At 43.8% G+C, this 20,239-nt stretch overlaps 1 protein-coding gene across 3 annotated transcripts in view; it reads right to left on the bottom strand.

Moving 5' to 3' along the window:
• RhoGAP15B (RhoGAP_ARAP and RA_ARAPs domain-containing protein RhoGAP15B) overlaps positions 1 to 19,320 on the bottom strand; it is a 33,965-nt gene extending 14,645 nt beyond the window's left edge. For 2 of the 3 annotated variants that reach the window (XM_075875729.1, XM_037421573.2), the window contains exons 1-10: positions 18,941 to 19,320; positions 16,382 to 18,160; positions 13,012 to 13,073; positions 12,861 to 12,934; positions 10,815 to 11,143; positions 9,959 to 10,210; positions 9,745 to 9,822; positions 8,511 to 8,645; positions 7,678 to 7,783; positions 716 to 905 (exon numbers count right to left, since the gene is read on the bottom strand). In XM_075875729.1, coding sequence (XP_075731844.1) covers positions 716 to 905; positions 7,678 to 7,783; positions 8,511 to 8,645; positions 9,745 to 9,822; positions 9,959 to 10,210; positions 10,815 to 11,143; positions 12,861 to 12,934; positions 13,012 to 13,073; positions 16,382 to 18,137 — 2,982 coding nt within the window. In that variant the 5' untranslated portion in view covers positions 18,138 to 18,160; positions 18,941 to 19,320. Of the gene's footprint in view, positions 1 to 715; positions 906 to 7,677; positions 7,784 to 8,510; positions 8,646 to 9,744; positions 9,823 to 9,958; positions 10,211 to 10,814; positions 11,144 to 12,860; positions 12,935 to 13,011; positions 13,074 to 16,381; positions 18,161 to 18,634; positions 18,774 to 18,940 lie in introns of those variants that run through there. The other variant, XM_075875723.1, reaches the window with a different exon arrangement.
• Positions 19,321 to 20,239: the final 919 nt, after the last annotated feature.

Below are 20,239 nucleotides of genomic sequence, written 5' to 3' on the forward strand. Positions count from 1 at the left end.
AACCTTACAGATCCAATGATTGTATGCAGATGAATAAAAACTGCTTTTGTGCAAATGAATTTTATCTATCACAAAACATTGACGAAATTGTAGAAAAAGCCCTAACTACCACACTACTTAAAATTCATGCAATTAGGGCAGGTAGAGATGTTATATATGTATCTTCCCAAATTTATACTGTGATACTGTGCCTCTTGTGTTTTATCTGGTATAGTACATACCACAGAGGGGGAGAGGGAGAAAGGTCAATGAAAGAGGAAGAAGTAAGACGGATGCTATTTTCTGCCCTTCGTTGTGGCGACACGGCTCAGCGCCTTTAGGGTGGGGAGTAGGATGTAATAATAGGAAGAAGAGAAGAGCTACAAAGACCAGAACATGTAGAGTGCCAACTGTAATAAGACACCACAGGAATGAACAAAAAGTAAATATCTGCTGCATGATTTGTTGACAGGGCTCATGCACCCGATCCGGATATGTGTCAAAAACATGCTTATTCAAGCATACATGCGATATGCCTATGCTTGCACATAAGAGCCACAATAAAAAGAAAGCCAGAATGGCAACAGTTTTTTCAAACTGCGTGAACTAGAATTCAACCTGATGAATTGATGCATGCTCCCGTGACTGGCAGAGAGAAGCTTTGTTGAACCTCAATCACACATATTCTAGCCTGTATATAGCAAAGGGTTAAAATATTAAAGGAGTATAACTGTACCTCAAAGAACCAGGTGTAGCCGGAAATTAGGTCGGCAACAACGTCCATAGAAGCATTGTTCTCCTCAAAGCTAGAGTTGGCTGGTGTCTCGTTTTCAACGTCTTCAACTATCTTGTAAAGCACTGATGGCCCAAACACTGGGGCCAGGTTGAGTACTGGCATGAAATTTTTGTCACTGTGATCGCTGATGCTGGAATGAGTTAAGAAAGTAGTTTAACTTCATACAATCTCACTGCCAAATTTGCTAGAAAAAAGAAGTTTTCCAGAAGAAATGTGGCAAATTACCACAGTATTCTCAGTTTATGATAAGCACTGCTCAGCACTAGCTAATGATTCACCTATAATGTACATGTAAATGAAGCCAAAAAGTTGATTCAAGGTACACGTTTAAATGCAGCAAGAATAATGATAGATGTGACTGGCACGACATGCTAACGTATGTACCCACATACATAATTTCCGCACTTTTTTTACACTAGGATTCAAAGAAATGGTAAATGCAAATTTTGCAAGTAAATCCACAGTAATGTCTACTGAAATTGTCATATGCAAAATATCATGCCAACTTGATTCTTATAAAACAATATGCTGGTTATAACCTAAAAATCAGTCTACAAAAAGCGGCAGCAAACAAAAATACATGCTAGAAACTCACACAGCTATGGGACCTAAGCAGACATATATCGATTTCACTGTTAACAAAGATGCTTCTGGTTATACACTTCTGGTCCGTTTACAATGGCTTCTGGTTATGTGCGCCGCCGTAGCCTAATAGCATTGGCGGAAAATGAGAGCCTTAGCGTGTAGCCCACTCATTTTCAGCACTTGTCTGCCTGTGACTGGCCAATTATTTCAATTATGTTTTCTTCTAGTACACACAACGTTATACGAGTTGGTTCTCAACTTCAAATGTCTTTCTTTTACGTGAAAGCGGGAAACATCTTTATTTACTTTAGCACAACTTAAAAAACTTTCTGCTTGTGTTAAGGTTTAAGTGCATGCACTCGATTTTCAACAACAGAATTTGATGTCACGGAGGCTCATCCTTCGCCATCACTTGTCGCGTCGAAAACTTCTGAAAAAAATAGAAAAGATTGTTGTCGCCCCAGAAGCCAGCGTGACAATTTCAGGCAACATGACTACACCCCTCATCCTCGCTGTGGTTTTGATTTGCTCTCGATGCTTGGTATCAGCACATACTTTAAGGAATGCACAGTATCGACCACCTTTTTTTGCATTTGCATCTCACGTGAAAAGTGAGACAGCGGTTGTCTTTTGACGTAAATTTGTTATCCATGGTTTGTTTTGATGTTTCCATGCTAGCTTGTGACAATTATGATAGCTTGCTGCAAAGTGAAATCCTCATGCGAAGTGCATCATAGCCGTCGTAGCGTGCGCATCTGGGCACACTTGTGAGAAAAAAAGAACAGGTAGCGAAGCATTTTTGTGGCTTCCTTATGCCACACAACACAGTACAGTCAAACCTCAATATATCAAACACGGATATATCGAATTATTGCCTATATCGAACGGTTCCTATATCACGCGGGAAATCGCATGCATTAATGATTTTTTATTTCGAAGTTTGACATATAATGGATATATCGAACTTAGCCACCCCAAACCGCCCGCGCTCCATTGACAGGCGGCGAGCTTTCCCGCAACTCTCGAAAGTAGCGGTAGAGCGGCGGGCGTTTACGAATGCTCCACACATCGATGGCGCCAAGAGCGCCACTTTAACCTAGCGGCGTACGTGCGCCGCAGGCTTGCGGTAGAGGTTCTTGAATGAGGAAAGTGAAGAGAAAAGCGTGGAGCTGTTATTTTCTTTCAATACGAAGGCACCGACACGGCTTCGCGCGGGGGATGGGGGAGGTAAAGATTGAGGAGGAAAGTATAGGAGAGAAAGGACACAGACGACTGTCTCGGACCAACACCGCCGGGAAAGAAAAAGCAGTCAGGCGAGCCGGCATGGGCGCGCCATGTGCGCGCTTTACACCCGGACTCACGCCGCAGCCTTGCAGCTTGCAGTCGTTGCAGTCTCTATGGTGTTAACGGCACACTGCGCACTTGTTGCAAGCTCCTCTCGCGTAGCATCGGCAGGCATCGGTCGTTGTGCTCGCAGTGTTAGTGCATTCGGAGTTGGGCCTGTCGCGCGCTGTGGTGCGCGACAGGCCTAACTCCGAACGACGGAGCTCACAACGGCAGAGCTCACGGATGTGGAGATTGTCGCCGAAGCTACTGCTGAGCAGCCAAATGAAGACTCTTCCAAGGTGGATCCCGCAAGCGCTGATGGTGCCCCGCTCCCGACATCAGCTGAGGTCGTAACTTCCTTGGCCCTTGTGCGCCGCCACTGCGGCGTGATTGAAGGCACCGGCCTACCACTTATGGATTGCCTGGACTATATTGAGGACGCAGTCGTCAAACACGCCATGCCCAACAAAAAGCAGGCTACTCTTTTTCAATATTTTAAACCAACACAATAAATACTGTGTTTGAATCTTCAAGTGAGTATTTACTGCACCACGCTTGAACGGTTCATTGGTCGTTTTCAGCAAGCTGTTGACTAATTTTTTTCGTGATTTTTTATATCGAATTCTGGATATATCGAACTATTTCGCGATTGCCGCACCGTTCGATATATCGAGGTTCGACTGTAATAGAGAGAGAGAGAAGAAAAAATATTAGAAAGGTAGAGGATTAACTAGACTAAGTCCAGTTTGCTACCCTACGAGACAGTAATAAACTTAGCATGTTGTCATCGACCTACTTTTAAACTTCTTACAATTTACGGGCATGCATGTGATAGTTTTGAATCTAGCAACAATGACACTTTGTCGCCGACATGTGGTTGCAGCTGTCGCGATGGAGCAAGCTTGTCGTAGTCGCGATGAAGCAAGCTTGTTGTAGTCTCTCGAAAATCGCGTGCATGCAGTGGTGCCTTTAGAGTAATAACTGAAGTGACCAGAAGTTTCTTGGGAAGTAACATGAGTTGCTGCTATTGCGATCTTGAACCCGAGCGAAAAGTTGAATACCGTCATTTCAAAAAGCTATGCACTGGAGTAAATTTTCTTTAATACACACCAGCCAGTAATGACCGGGATAACTATGCACTAACCAAAATGTAAATATACTACAAGACTCTAAAAGCAGGTAATGTACCAGTATCTACTTTCATGACAATTCAATACAGTAAATCAGAATTCATATTTCACAAAACTGAAAAAAAAAATGTCCAAATTCACCGAATTTTGAATTATCAAGAAGTATCTATAAAACAATAAACAGATGTTTATTACGTGAATGCACTTTCATTTTATCGATGAATACTATGTAAATCCCATGCTTAATTTACATAGGAGCAGTGTAAAAGGCGTCATTGTCACCACTCGTGACAGTTCACAGCGTGATGGAAGATCAAGACCTCCCTGTATTAGCCAAATATCATTACCATACAGTTTGCATTGCTGGTGATGGCAACGCAGACGTGCGACCTTGGTTTGGTTGTCTGCAAATGCCGTTTTGCTACTTTACGTCGCACAGTTGTGGTGATTTGCGCTTGGCACGCTTTGAGAATTGTCCGCATTAGTCAGGTTTTGGCCGAATATGTCCGAATTAATGAGAGTTTGATGCCATTGAACAATACATACAGTTAGAACCTCATTGAGCGTTTAAAAAATACAAAAAATAAATGTACAATGCAGGAAAACATACGATCTGAATCCAGCAAAAATTGAGGCTGAGAATTTTATATTGAGGTGTAAGGGCTAAAAAAACATTTATTTTTAAAAACCAGTAATTTTCTGCTGCTGCCTCTCACCCTTGGACAAGAAACATTCTTTCTACACACACTGTAGACCCTTGTCCACCTTTTCATTGTTTTTCATTCGAAAGATGCTTTGTAGAGATTCCAGTCCAGCAAGGGCTTCGGTTAAGCTAGCCCTTTTGGTGCCTCGTCCACCCCCCCCCCCCCCCCCCTCCTTTGCTGCGTCGCCCCCCATCACCTCCACGAGAATTTCGGCGACACTTTGCGGCTCGCAAGTCAGGACGTTGTTGTCTATCGAGACGAACTCGGCAGAGGGTGCATCAGCACCAGTGGAGAGGAATTCCTCATCGATGTCATCGTCGATGTCAGACGCGCATGCCACAGGGTCGTCTTCGCTGCGCTCCATATTCTCCGATGCAAGCTGCCGCCGAAGGATATTCAGCTTTTCATTAATAGACAAGGGCTTGCACTTTCCCGAAACCCTGGCGATGCAACTGTCTCAAATTGTGAACTACTGAGAAACATAGCAATGTACAGCTTTGCACAGGCCCCAACTAACATATCTTTAATTTTTTTTTCTCCTTGAAGTAGCAGCAATCACTGAGGCCTCGACTCTCTTTGTCAATGGGTCGCACTCGTTTTCAGTGAAGGCTACCCTGCATAGCTGTAGACACCCTAATAACACAGCAGGGCACCCATCCCCCCCCCCCCCCTCCCCTATTGACAGGGGGATTACCAGAGTTGGGGGGGAGATAAGCGCTTTGCTTGCATCTTTCCCGCTGAAACATGCGTGCCTAACATACTTAAGTGTGAGGCTTTGTAAATCTTCTAAAGGAAGAACATGGTAGCAGACGCCGTCTGTGCGTGAAACGGGGTCAGGAGAGGAAGCAGATGTAGCCAAAGTGAGAAATCTATAGTGATTTAAGACGCTGCTACCACTTCATGGTGCGTTGTGTAGTGGAGACAGCATGTGCGTCTAGTGCCAAAGCGTGACGAACTAAGTGGAGGTGATCGACAGTGAATCCATTCTTCGTGCCACATTGTTAGCTCCCCAGTGTTATCTCGGCTGTTGTAGTGTGGGACGATCGAATTTTCACGTACCGTGCTACGGGTGAAGGCTTTGCAGTGCTGAGTGAAATCATGCCAAAGTGCCAGCTGAGAAATAAAACCACTGTGCTAAAGAAAATAAAAAGGCATTTTTTGAAAACCGTTTGACGACTGACAGCTCAAACGGCTCAGGTGAGTCTGTGTGTGGTTCACCAGCTGCGACAGTGTAACAGGGCGACCAGGCCATTCGAAGAAAGCACGAAGGGGAGGATTGAGCATGATTTAGAGAAGACGCGGGGGATGGGAGGATGACATTTGAGCGCAGCAAAAAAACTGCCATCTTCTCAGAGCGACAGTCTGTCACTCGGCATTTCACAAGCATGCGAGAGCGATTTTATTGCACACCTGAATGAGTTTTGCCCGCGAAACGTATCAAATGACCGGAGTTCACTGCAATGCCAAACATATTTTCTGGGAATGTATTAAGCGGGGCATATTAACATATAGCTCTATGGGGGCATTTTCAGTTTTTGTGATTTTGAGCATAGGAGCTGGGAAATTGTATTAGGCGAAAAAGTATCAACCAGGTTCTACAGCACTAGCTGGGAGCAGATAACATGTGCAGATTAATGCAACTTTCCAAATACACGGGTGTCGAATTCACAAGCTTTTACTGTAGCAATGAATTACACATATGTGTACTAGGTCCTGTGCTTAACTTTACTTAAAAGCTTTACAGATGACAACAGTGCCCTTAAAAAACTTTACTGCCATAGTGGGTGATATAGTTTTACAGACTATTTGATTTGCTTATACAGCACAAGTGATACTCCTATCTGCAGACATGTCATGTCAAATATTCTTCTCTGCTTTCATATCTCGTACTGCGCAACTCAAAATTCTGCCTTGGTGTTCTCACTTGGCCTGCTCTTTCCATTATCCTTGATCTGTGGCTTTGCACTGTCTTCTGTTTTCTTTTTTAGTTTTGTTAATGACTTCTACTCAATGCGACCACTGCCATTTGAAACCTGGTACAGATGGCTGACAACATCTCAACATGGCTAACGGCTGTCTTCGACACGCAAAAGTCATCAGTGTCAGGCCACTCAAAGAACAGGGCAAATTTTAAACTCCCAGAGAACGACATGCTTCATTTTGAGCAGTAACTGTACACTATATGCTTCTGTGGAGATGCAAAAAATGGCTTAGAGTTTATGAGGACAAAATTCAGCCACCTTAACAGGATCTTTTTCGGCTAGTACTCAATGCATTTGTATCTATAGGTTAATGCATTCATGGTTATCCGTGAAGACAGCAACCTTGGCACAGTGACAGAAATGCCATTGCCGGTAGGCATCAACATGCTCAATGTTAACCAAGCAAAAAAAAAGGGGGGGGGGAGGACCCCAAAGCTTTGTCTTCAGAAGTTGAACGCGATAGCGACATCCTGTTCGTAGTGCGTACTTTAAACACTTAGTGCATGAAACCTTTTCGAATTTGCTATGCACCCAATATGTGGCTGTAAGGGAATAGGTGCAGTAGCGTGTGTGCCTTTTGTAGTGGCGTACCCACTTTCAACCACGGAGCCATTATGATATTTACATATTCTGATGCCTGTTCGCAATGAACACTTGACCACGCATTATTACTGCAATTTTCATGTTGCATTGTGAAGCATTTATACAGGACACGTGTGTTTGTGAAGCATAAAAGTTACTTTCACTGCATTTACAAGTAGAGGAAGTTCTTTTCACTGTTTTCACAAGCAGAGGTGTGGCCATGTGGTAGAACAGCCGCTTGCCATGCAAACGACCCGGATTTGATCGCCACTCGGGTCCTAACAACCCTGGTTCGGTCTTCACTCTGCTGCAGGGTTTCTTATTTATTTCATTTGCATCATTCTCGATTTTTCGGTGACACAAAAAATGATGATTTTTTGCTCACAACCAACAACGTCGACACCTGAATTTCTGCGAAATGAGCTCTTTAACGTTATTGCATTAAAATCTTGTTGAAGTAATTGCACACCTGAAGGTAAACATTCGAGACCCGCCTGAGCTTAGTGGACACATTCCCAAGTTTACGAGACCGATCCAAGTAGGAACTGGACGCTTGTCTTTTGTGACGTCTGAACAGTAAAACTTCTACTGACCTCTTGAGGTGGCTGATCAACTTTTTCAGGAGTAAGTAGTTCACTGTGGGGAGCTCGTTCAACAGGTTTTTGACCATCTTCCTCCTTTCTGCTGGATTCTGGCACTCTGTAGACCAAACAAAATATTAAAGAGCAATCATTTCATGGCAAGTCAAAGGCTTTGAAGCTTTCTGAGAAAGTATTTTGTGAGGCTCCTTCCAATGGCCAATTGAAAATGTCCAGTCATTCCCGCGACTAGAGCTCTGATAGCACATGCTTCACAAAGAGACCCTGCTGTGCACAGGCTTCCCTTTCTTAGTTCTTGCTGGATGATGTCGTAAGGCAATCGAATGAAGGTTGTTACTTACGAAGCCTACAAACTTTGTGACAATTTGAGGCAAATGTTTGTTAATATGAGGGGAATGTCTGCTATTAGGCTTTACAACAGGAGCCAGATTTGAGAGAGTATTACTGTTTGTTTGGGCATTTACTAAACCAATTATTGGCATGAAAACAGAGATGCAACATAAAAGTAAAAAGAAAACTAGAGACCGTTTCCGCCTGAATAGCATGTTACGTTACAACAGGTGATGTGAGAAAACACTTTATGTGACAGTCATATTTCTTGGCTGTGAACAGGAAATTCTGAAACAGTTTCATATGGCTTGCAGTGATATTATTGAACACTGACAATTACGCAGGCAGTGCTCTCAAGAAATGCATGAATCAAACATTGCTGCTTGTGCTCTTAGAAACCTTACAACCTGAACCTAGCTGATGCGGATAGATTTGCGAAGAATGCAGAAGAAGAATTGCGAAGAAGAATATCCCCTATGTGCGGCAGGCAAACTTACTGCTTGACTGAATCCAGCTATTGAATAGAGAACTTGTCAGAAGGCAGTCCTTGAAACTCCTCAAGTAGCGCTTTAATGCATTGGAAACATCGTGCGGAGAGTATTCCTCAGTAGTCAGGTGCAGGTCCCAAGGGTCTGAACATAGACAAGATAATGATCACATAAATTCTGGATGCAACGAATGTGTCCTATTTTCATTATACACTCAAACCTCATTATAACAAAGTTGCATCTTGCACAAAAATAAGTTCGTTATATCCTAAAATTTGTTATAAGGGTTTGTTTTTAACACTATAGCTATTGCAAGACTATTTTTGATTTACTTCGTTATACCCAATATTTTGCTATAACCAGGTTAGTTACAACGAGGTTTAAGTGTACTAGATAGCTTCAACACATAAACCCCAAAAAATCATGCCGACACTCACACATGCTCGGTACGTAATTAAATTGGTGATGGGGTGAACTGCACGAGATCAGTGTCATTTGACAAAATAGGTTATTAAGCACTCCGTCTCAAAAGAGCGTGCATAGTTGTGCAAGACCTGTGCTATGTTTTAAAGTGCATTTCCTGCATTACTTCTAGTAACCTATGAAGCTCAGTTGTTTTATTCAGTAGTATTATGGCAAATAAACAAAAGAGGTCAACCACCCTATTTTTTTACAGTGAACAGCAGTCACTATTGACATAGAGGTTGCGCGTTTTAGCTTGTTATTCTCACTTCCACCACGCCGCCCCCCCCCCCCCCCTCACCCCACACAACATGTCCCTCTAAACGCACCTTGCCTGGATATCATGAATGTTGTTGTGGCAGATGAGCAATAAGGTACCTGCTGTGCTGTGCTAACAAGTACTAGGTGTATTCCCATTGTCATTGCATGTGAATTCACACTGAAAATCATGCGTATCCCTCTGGGGTATAGAAGTTCAATAATGTTTTGATCCCACTATTCCATTTTTTGAACATTCTTATGACGAATCAATATTTAACAACTTTATGTCTCTTGCATTTACTTTTACATAACACAGATGTTACATTAGAAAATATTTAGCGCAAAATGACACAAGGACGAGATGGGAGGACACAACACGTGCGTCGACTTGCAACATCTGTTCTAAGCAGATGCTACAACCACGGACATGTATAAAACCAGCCCCTCAGTAAATTAACACACACCCAAACCATAGAACTTGAAAGGCTGCGAATCAGACTATGTTCAGTGAACAACTTACTTTGCAGCATGTGTTCCACTAACTTCTTTATCTTTGCACTTGAACCAGCAAGCCGATAGATGCCAGTCAACAGGGTACCTGCAGAGTGAAACAGGCCCATATTTGATTACACAAGCAAGCAGAACTTTCTATGGCAAGTGACCTGCCAAAGGCAGCACCAGCACACTAATGCAAGAAACCCTTAAAAGGATAAAAAAAAAAAAGCTGTACCCACCATGTGTGCTGATGAAGTTGATGCAGCGGTCCACAGCCACAGGGATGCCCTCCTGTGTGATGTACTGTTCGGATAATGGTGCATCCGGAGGAGTCTGCCATGCTGCAGTGACAGACGCTAGCCAGGATTCTGTGTGCTTCGGATGATCTGCCTGGAGGTAGAGCACCCTACCAGGGATTCTCACTTGGAACGAAGGACCTCGCTCCTGAGCTCCCCCATAAGTCAAGTAGGTCTGGTCAGCGGTTATCTTGCCTGTGGAACATCACGAAGAAAGACAAAAAATGGTGCGCCTAGCACATGGCCACACATACGATGGGACAAGGTGCCACAAAGGCTTCATGACTAGAGAATTCTGCCATTGAACATGACGCTACGGAAGTTAAAGTCGCAGCCACATTCTGATATATACACGAACTACAATGACACTACTGTACCGAGTTTTGCGTTCACACGAAATAACATCAGGAAGTGAAAGTCAATAAAAGAATCATACACTAGAGCAGTATATGTACATCAAAGTCTGGTAAGTCAGCTCTGCAAAAATCTTCAGAACTAAACACAAAAACATGCATTCACTACAAAGTAGCATAAAGCTGAGAAATGAGTTAATGAAGGGGGAAGTTTTCTGAGACGATTGTGCACGTTTTTTTATAGATCCACTTCATTCTCAGATGTCTGAAAAATTTGAAGGGCTCACTGCCTACTGTGCAGCTTTGAGATAAATTAAACAATACGATTTTATTAATGAAATTCTCGTTCCCTATAATATTTGATTGAGAAGCTACAAGGAAAGCCAGGATACCAGATAAAACCTTTTTAATGCAATCGTTATCAATACAAGTGTGGCTTTACTTACCGACAGACATGACCCTGTGCAAGTCAATCTGCTCCACATTCCCTGGAAGGTTTATGCCGAGAGACCGCCCACGAAGCACTACACCCGCTGTTTGCCAGAAGCCACTGGTGCCTTCTTTGAGGTGCAGCCGGCCGGCATGCTTGGGCTCACCGTGCAACTGGCGTGCACTGAGGCTGTTGCTTGTCTGCGGGGCTACCAGGCGTGCCAGTCGCTCGAGCCACTCCCTTCGCTCGGGCAGCGTAGGCACGCCCAGCAACAGGGGTCGGTTTTGCGACTGTAGTGCTTGTATCTCGAAGCACCACAGGTTGGGCACTGTGGACGTGGCTGGGCTGGATGAAAAGGGGTGAAATTTAAGAGGGCATCAAATACGGAGGAAAGAAAAAAAAATGTATATATTAATCCAGGCATAAACTAAGTGACATGAGGAAGCACTGGACAGTATTACAAAACATTAAGATGTATTTATCTGCCTCTAGCCACTGTGTTAATAAAGGGGCTCATATTCAGCAGGATAGAAAAAGCACCGACAAAAAACTTCGAAGGCAAGATAATGGGCGAGAGAGATTTATGTGGAGACACGCACGACATCTACGAGATATTAGGGGCAAATATAGCCTAATTGAAATCAATTTTAAAATGCACGCCACGTGACCGAGGAAGAAGCAGAGCTCCCCGCGATGCCGACATTGATGCAGGAGCAATTTAAATGAACCTACGTCACGAGTTCATGTTGGCTGGTTGCGGGCATGCGCCTGGCACTTGCACTACCTTCGACTCCCTTCTCCGTGTCTGCAGCTTCTTGTGTGCTCGCTGTGCTGCGACATGGTCACGTGGTAAGCTGTGTTTACCTTGCCTTCGGAACCGCTTCTGCCTAGCTCGATGCTTTTTGAAACTGAGACTGGGTGCTCCAAGAACGTTTATAAATGAATAATCATTGCGCACTTGCTCAAACAAAGTTTCCAGAGTCGTGATAAGTGGGTTATCAGCTACTTACTGGAGGAAAAAATCCCACGCAAGATGCAAAATTTTTGCGTCAGTGCCCCTTAAAGGCTGGCTTTCCGATTTCAATGGCAATGCTCACAGATCGAATTCTCGCACACATACCCCCAGCATAATAAAAGCTGGAGTGAAAAGTAAGGTGAATGAAGCACCCTTATAAATTATTTGTTTTACACATTTGGGGCAACAGAGACAGCTTCAGCAGGTCGAGATTATGCACTATAAAATTCAAGTTTCTACAAATGAGTTGTGCTTCTTTATTATTAGCTTATTAAAAAAAAGAACGATAACTGCAGAAAAAAAACATGAGTAGCCAGTATGCAATAAGAAAAAAAAAAACAGCAAGTGCTGTAGGTGCATTAATTACTTGAGGCACAATAGGATGCGTCATTCTTTTGTACTGTGCCCTGTAATAATTTGCATTGTTACAGGGCACAGCATTATTATCTTCATTATGCACAGAAAAATTCAAGTTTTCATAAATGAGTCGTGTTTTTTATTCTTAGCTTAAAAAAGAAACTGAACTATAACTGCAAAAAATACAAATAGCCATTATACAACAACAAAAAAAGAACAACAGCAGATGTTATTAGTGCATTAATTACTTGAGGCACAATAGGATGCTTGATTCTTTTGCATTGTGCCCTGTAACAATTTGCATTGTTGTATTGTTACAGGGCACACAGTTATCTTCATTATGAACTGCAAAATTGAAGTTTTCACAAACACTTCTTTATTCCTAGCTTAAAAAAAATTGAAAATTGAACAACGATGTTTAAAAAGTGTCCAATGACAACCCAAGAGTTCTATCATTAGAGCAGTGCTGTGTGGCATATTCAACACTCATAAAGATCTTTGCAGCCCTAATTCATGAATAATACAGAAATGAAATTACTGCGTCAAGCATGCATGATGTGTGTGACACCAATAATTGCTGCAGAAGTATACTTCTACGCCTAGAGAATGAACTGGAAGAAATATAAATAAAGTACAATGCTGAAACACATTTGCAGTGGAAAAAAAAAAAAAGAAAACCGAAAAGACTACCTTGGTTCATTTCCAGCTACAGCAAAAACGGCCCCAATGTCCTGAGGTGCCAAGGCACCTAGTGGAATGGTGTCCTAGAGAAAAAAAAAGGGCGCATACTAAGTGGCAGATTAATGCTCAACGACAGAGAGATGAGAGCCATAAATCGCACCTTTTCTGACGCATAGTAGCTCCAACAGCCATCATTTAGCGTGCACCAGCATTTCTGGAATCCTGAAAAAAAAAATTAACAGAAGAATTAACTCCACTGAAGAAGCGCGTGGGATGTGTATAAGTGTGGTGAGTATGTCAAAGAGTGAGGTTTGTTTATTATAGCTGAGAGCTTATATGAAATAAAATTTTAAAAAGCTGACTGTGAAAGAGAAAATCACAAGAGGGAGCCTGCATTTTTTGAGCATTTACGTCAAACCTGCAGATTCTAGATAGTCCAACACTTAAAGGCATGGAATGATGAGTGTTGGGCTTTAGACCAACTTCTTTGGGCGCACAGTCGTGTCAACCTTAAAGGGGCCCTGAAGCACTTTATCAAGTAAGCATGGAACGAACTCATTAAGAGAGCTTATTGCCTCATGAATTCAACGCCGCAAGAACTTCAAAAATTTGTCCAGTACAAGCAGAGTTACAAAGATTTGTCGCACGCTACAATCACATTTTATTTTCTCTCAGACTGTGAAAGCGCTGGAAGCTAAGCAGGGAGGGAGGACATGGGCACAGAAAATACCTCACGTGCACCTCTTGACCTTGAGCATTTTTTTTAATATGTGTCTTTTTTAGTGTGATGGCGTGCACACATGTGGACAAGTTGCGGCCTCTTGCAGTTATTCCAGAAATGACCTAGCGCGCCATGTTCAAATCAGCCAATGGTTGATAGATAGCACCCTACGGGTGATTTTCGAGCTTCTTTCATCATTTGTCGAGAGAAGAGAAAGCAAGCTTTAGCTGACTTTGATAATTTATTATGAATTGCAAAGCCGCCTCCTGCGCAATATTTGGCTATCGTGTTCTAGGGAACTTCACTACCAGTCGGCAGTGTTTTTAACAATGCTCAAAAAGTGTTGCAGGGTACCTTCAACACAAAATTGAACAATGCAGAATATTAGGGAGGTTGGCTGATCATTTGGTGTAAAGATAAACGGTTAAAAGATTTAATAAAATCATACGTATCTGATTCGTGCTCTGTGTACACAAATAAAATAAGTTTGGTAGTTACCTTTGTTACCTTTCACATGTTCATTTGTACAGACAGCTATAAAATATTTTGTGTACATAAACTTGCGTACAGCACAGGCAAGGATGAAATGACTGAAAGGATGTCATAGATAAGCGCCGTGAACTCGCTGTATGCCAATTTACAATGAATTACAAACTAGCCAATAATCAAACCCTGCTCGAGTTTGTGTACAACCTGGCGTGTAAGTACAGTGCACACCCAACTTAACTCTTTGAGGGTCAAAGATGTGCACGTACATCATCCGCCGACAGCCAGAAGACGGTCAAAGACATACATGTATGCCATTGCCTGTATGTTTAAAATGCGTGCCTTTTTCGATCCTTTCTCTCGCTTGGCACGTGCTGCCACACTGCATGAATGCATGGAATTTTTCCCTAGGGCATGTCTCTTCAATTCCTTTTTTTATGCTTTACTACAGTGGTGTGCGGGATAGTTTTGGTTTTGTTCTTTGGATGGTTCCTGTGTATTGCACCCACAAAACTGATCATTTTTCATTTTAAGGTCTTTAAGAGTGACTAATTTGTTACTCTCCTGTTTATTTTTCCCCGGTTTCCGTACAGGCACTGACTGACACAAATGATGCTGCTGTGGTTGGGCCTCCTGTTTTGGCGACTCACAAATACTATACTTTGCGTATACGGGGCTTCATGTATCGAAAACTGGCGTTCTGCGACATCTGTTTTGTGAGCGCCAGGACAAAGAATTAGTATAATTTTCGGATTTGTTTTAGCTTTCCGGACACGCTCACAACGGCGCAGTTTTCTTCAGTGTGCTCACTTGCGCAGTTTGCTTTTGCTATGAGGTGCACATTGATTTCTGTGCCACATGTGAGTACCGTCACGATTCTTCCCAACCGCTGCTTAACTGCGGAATTAGAATCTGATTCAGTAAATGTCAGCCTATCATACGAGGAGTTACTTTTGACATAAGACTCGGATTTTGAGTGTGCGCAGCAAGACAATACCGATTGCTTATATTTGTACTTTGTGAACTATATAGACGCTTACTTCAACGAATAAATTCTAACAGTCATACAGGTTTTTAATTTGTTTCATTTGATCTTGCTCATGAATGAATCATGGGTGTCTAACAACAAAAACATTTCTGTCACATTATGGCAACCCAAAAAAATTTTAGAGAATTTTTTCTGACAGACATTCGTCTGAAAATTTAATTCAGCAATAAAAAATGTACATTTTCGGGATGCATGTCACGAGAAAATATAGATTATCGAAGGGTCAAAAAGAAGCGTTCAATCGTGAAATGCCTTGGAAGGAATATCAGGCAATAACAACTGGTTTTAAATTGTGAGTCGGGAAAAAAAAAAATTTGAGTGGTCGTAAGTTTGCAAGTGATAACAAGATAGTTTTGGGGGGTTCGATTGATTGATATGTAGGGTTTCATGTACCAAAACCACCATATGATTATACGAGACACCGTAGTGTCTTTAACGTGCACCCAAATCTGAGCACACGGGGGCTTACAGCAGTTTCCCCTCCATCGAAAATGCAACCGCCGCAGCTGTGATTCGATCTCGCTACCTGCGGGTCAGCATCTGAGTACCTTAGTTACTAGACCACCGCGGCGGGGCTAGTTTTAGGGGTTTAACGATTAACAACGACATGATGAAAGACGCTATCGCGGAGTGGCTTCAATAATTTTAACCACCTGGGATTCTTTAATGCACGTCTAAATCTAAACTTACACCGGCCTCAACCATTTTAGCTTCCATCGAAAATGTGGCTGCTGCAGCTAAGATTTGATCCCACGACCTGTAGGAAGCGATGAGAAGGAAACACCTGCACATTCCTGTTGCATTGGCACACAATTAGGTGGAACAATTTCACGGGGATCATTGTAAGAAATTCTCAAATTAAGCTGGGGAAAATTAAATGACAACACTGCACGAGACAATTGTTGCTCATATGATGCCTGTATCTGCATACAAATCAATCCAGAGAAACGCGGGTGCCCTTTGTGTAATACCAGTGTTTATCACATGCTAGCATGACTGTATCACTAGCAACTTAAAATATACATAAAAAAGTTTGTAACAGCAATCTGCCAAAGAGAAGGACCATATTGCCACAAATAATAATATAAAAGAGGAATCTACATCTATTTTACTGTTTACTGTACTCCTCGAAGCATGAAGAGTAAATAAATGTCTGAAGTTGCTACTACTTTCATTAAAGAAAACGACATAAATTCAAGCAACCGAATTACATTCTGAAATTAGCAATGACATGGTAGCTTAACACTTTAGCACTTGAGCAAGTCGACATCATACCTTTGCGATTTGTTCCAGTTTTGTAAACATATCCAGAGAAGTCCAGCTTGTCTGCGGCCCAGCAGTCTTCTGATTGCAGCGAAGAGGAATCGCTTGTTGCAGATGTATCTTGCCTGGAAGGACAGCGATCACTCGCATCAGCGAGCGCTCTGTGCCCAAATCGGTTTTCAAGTTGCGGGGAGTCTGGGGCACTCTGAGGAGCATTCGACGAAGTGCTTCGTAGAGATAGTGTTGGGCTTTGTTCGAATTCAGCCTTGAAGGCAGCTGGAACAGGGCACTGGCTTGGCAGAAGAGCACGATAAAAGGTAGATGCTGTTTTGGTCCGAGGGCTCGCCTTTCCCTCATCTGCAAAGTTTGAGAGTGGTGTGGAGCATGTTGGCTGCTGGTCAAGTTGGTTCCGCTTTGTGAGTGAGGTTCTGACAGCTGGAACTGGGACCTGTGGTTGGGGCAAGCATCTCGTAGGTAATGCGATGGCAGTGTTAGTCCTCGGGGGTATTTCGGGGGGCTCTGGCTCGGGAGGTGGTGGTGGTGGGTAGGATGGTGGAGGAGTTATCAATGGCAAGTATTCCGATTCGGTATCATCTGACAGAAAAACATCAAATGCATCCATGAACTCAGAGTTCCTGGGTGAATCGGAGAGTGAAGGAAAAGCTGCCCGTTGCGGTGGGATGTCATAGAGTTCAGATGGTGGACCTGGGAAAACAAAAGTTTTCCCGGGAGGTGAAATGCATGGCCTTGGGAAAGGTTTGGGCACTTCATACAGTATCGGTGCCGAGGTGGAAGGTGAAAGCGAGTCTTCTGGTACTGCGCATGCCGCAACTGAGAATTTAGGCTCATCATCATCCGAGGATTCGCGTTGCTTCAGTGTCGGTGAGTCACAACTGACGGGGAGTGGCGGTGGTGGAATTTCATATGACGGAGGTGTTTTGAATGACATGCTTTCGTATTCGCTGTCATTCAGTGAGATTTGCTTCCTGAGGCTAGGAGGTGTGTCATAGGTTAGTGACACCAGATCTTGCTTGCTTGGAGGAGATCGATGGACAGGAAACTCGTAGAAAACACCTGAAATCGACAGTTGGGGCTGCTTCCAAAACACACTCACATCGCGCACTGGCTCCCCAAACTCCTGAGGAGAGCCCTGTGCAGACGGTGGTGTTCTCGGGCTTTCATCTTTGGCACTTGTATCTTCTGGAAGAGAATCAACAACACTTGGTCTACAAGCCTCCTGTTCTGCAATCAACTTGCGGTTTTTTTCCAGTACACCCTGAGGTACATCTTCATAAATGTCAGGAAAAAGGGAGGGTGGCAACTGTGGTGAGTTGGGAGCCTCCTCGCCCTTTTGCCTGTGAAGCTTTGGTCTGTTCTTTTTAAGAAACATTATGGAGTCTGTGTCACTGATCTCTGGTGCGCGGTTCCCTCGAGGTGCTCGTTCCATGCTCGCAGTGGCTTGCATATTGTCGTCCATGAGCAGGTAGATGGGGTTTGTGAATTGTTGTGCCATTGGCGCCTGGGTGTGAGACAAGCAAGGCTGTGCAACAGGTGGCTCCATGGCAACTTCCGATGCGGCCAAAGAGCCGTCAGGAACGTGTTTCAAGCTCGGCGGCTCAGACGATGCCATATCCTTCTTAGGTGCTTTGAATGAGAGTGAGCGACATGGGACTTTGGTGTCGAGCGAGAGTGGAGGGGAAAGGCCTGGTTCTGTGCCTGAGGCAAGTGGTTGCGGCCTTCGTGGAAAAATCGGGGGAGGATTGTTCATGTCTCGGTGGCTGTCATGCCAAGCTGCAAAGCAAGTTTTCTCGTTAAATAAACTTCACTACGGCGAACAATGGCTCTAACGTCTACTGCGCGACTAATACCATAAAAACGAAACATAGAACTTTAGCCCTGCAGTCACAACACAAACGTACAATAAACTTGCGCGAAAATGGAAACTGATTTTTATCTTCCAAGCCACAGTACGACATCACAAAGCGACACGGCGGCAGGCTTTCCCGTAGCGCGTTGTGCACTGCAACAAGAAACAAACAGCTAGCCGGGACACCTGTGCGATCGAAAAGCGCGTCGCCTTTCTGAGAGAAACTGCGACATGTCATGCACGTGGGCCGGTCAGAACGGTAATGTTGATATAGAACGAAGCAGCCGGTATGAATCACAGAGTAACCGTAGCACGCCTGCTGTGTAACAGCGCCCAAGTGGACAAAAGAAGGGCCTAACATTACCAACCGTGACGAGCTTCTGTTCAACTTAACGCACCATTTTGGGGGCCTCGAAGAACACTCGCCGATAGCCCAGGCCGAAACTTCACACAGCGCAGCGCACTTGTTGCGCCGTCCTGTCGCGAACTCGAGAGAAAGAGAAGTTCGGCCAAGAGAGCCGATCAATTGTGTCATCCATGACTCACGCGCGCAGACTCCGCCTCGCCTCCTCAACTATAGGAAGTACAACACGTGCCAATTAACACTGAGGTGTGAGCCTAATCAACGCAGCATGCATACTTTATCGTTCCCATTTGATGAAGGAAGAGATGACTGAATAAAAAAGATAAAAGCACCAGCTTACCTCACTCATAGACACGGAGCGTGTTGTCAAAGCCACGCGCATATGTGCCGGCACCGCATGATACAAGAGTCCTAAATAATGCTTTCAGTCGAGCACTAAACCCACAATATCCAACTTCGGCACGTCCGTCATGTATTTGCTACGCCAGTTAACGGATGTCCGGCGATTCGAAGCTTCTAGCGATCGGCAGCAACACTTCGTCAAGGTCCTCTCCTAATTGTTGCGCTCTGTTCGTTAACTTTGCGTCATAGCATCTCGAACGACTTCCGCGTGACAGACAGCGATTATCTAAACGCATAGAATCTATTAGGAGTGCGTACAGCTGTTTACCACAAGGAATACATTACGGAGGTTTGAGGGGTGTAGGCAGGGCGGCAGAGCAACACACAAGCATGAGCACATATTTTTTCGCCGCTGGCGCCATCAGACGGAAGCTATCGAAAGCACACCACGCCCCTTCTTTTCAGCTGTCCTTGAAAAGACCAATCAGATCTGGTGCTCATTTGGCGCGCCTGAGAGGAGTGTTCAAAAGGAAACTTTCATAGCGCTCGTGCCGTCTATTTCGAATCTTTGTTTCTGTGTGTTGCCTTCGTCAACATTTCAATTTAAAAAACGAATGAAAGCTCTAGCACCTGAAAAGACCATCTAAACGCATTGCTGTTGTATGCAAGCATTGAAACACAGAACCTCTGTCAACATTCAAAAGCACGCACACACGCCAAGTTTTTTTTAAATGATTTCATATCAACTCATGTAGTATGTAAACAACAAAACGTAAGATAATATAACTAGTTCCGGAAAATGATCACCTAGTTAACGACGTAAACGCGGGGCTCTTGATAAATTCACAATCACTTCTAGAAATATCTTATTTCAATACAAAACTGAAGCCCCCCCCCCCCCCCCCCCGAAAAAAAAAAAAGACATTTCGGCTCCCTGCCCTCAAGATCTAACATATAACATAGCCGGAACACAACGCCTGCATTCCCCGCCTCGCAGCGAGGAATTTAGACGGAAAATCCCTCTCCCCCCCTACCCCCCATTAAAGAAAATCACTTATTAGAACACATGGTCTGGCAGTGCACCAAATTCGCTCAATTATCGCACATCACCTCTGCCAGATGGGAGGCGGCAATCCGCAGCTCGTCCTTGGCAGATCAGCTCTGGGCTGTCCACCAAGCCCGCGAGGCGGCTGAGGAGCTTGGCATCTCAGTCCCCACGTGGGAGCTGCCCGCAACACAGTGATCTGTGTTTTGGAGGACCAAATAAAAGTTTATCCAATCCAATCCAATATCGAGG

This window comes from Rhipicephalus microplus, chromosome 2 (genome assembly GCF_043290135.1).
Source record: "Rhipicephalus microplus isolate Deutch F79 chromosome 2, USDA_Rmic, whole genome shotgun sequence".
NCBI classification, from domain to species: domain Eukaryota; kingdom Metazoa; phylum Arthropoda; class Arachnida; order Ixodida; family Ixodidae; genus Rhipicephalus; species Rhipicephalus microplus.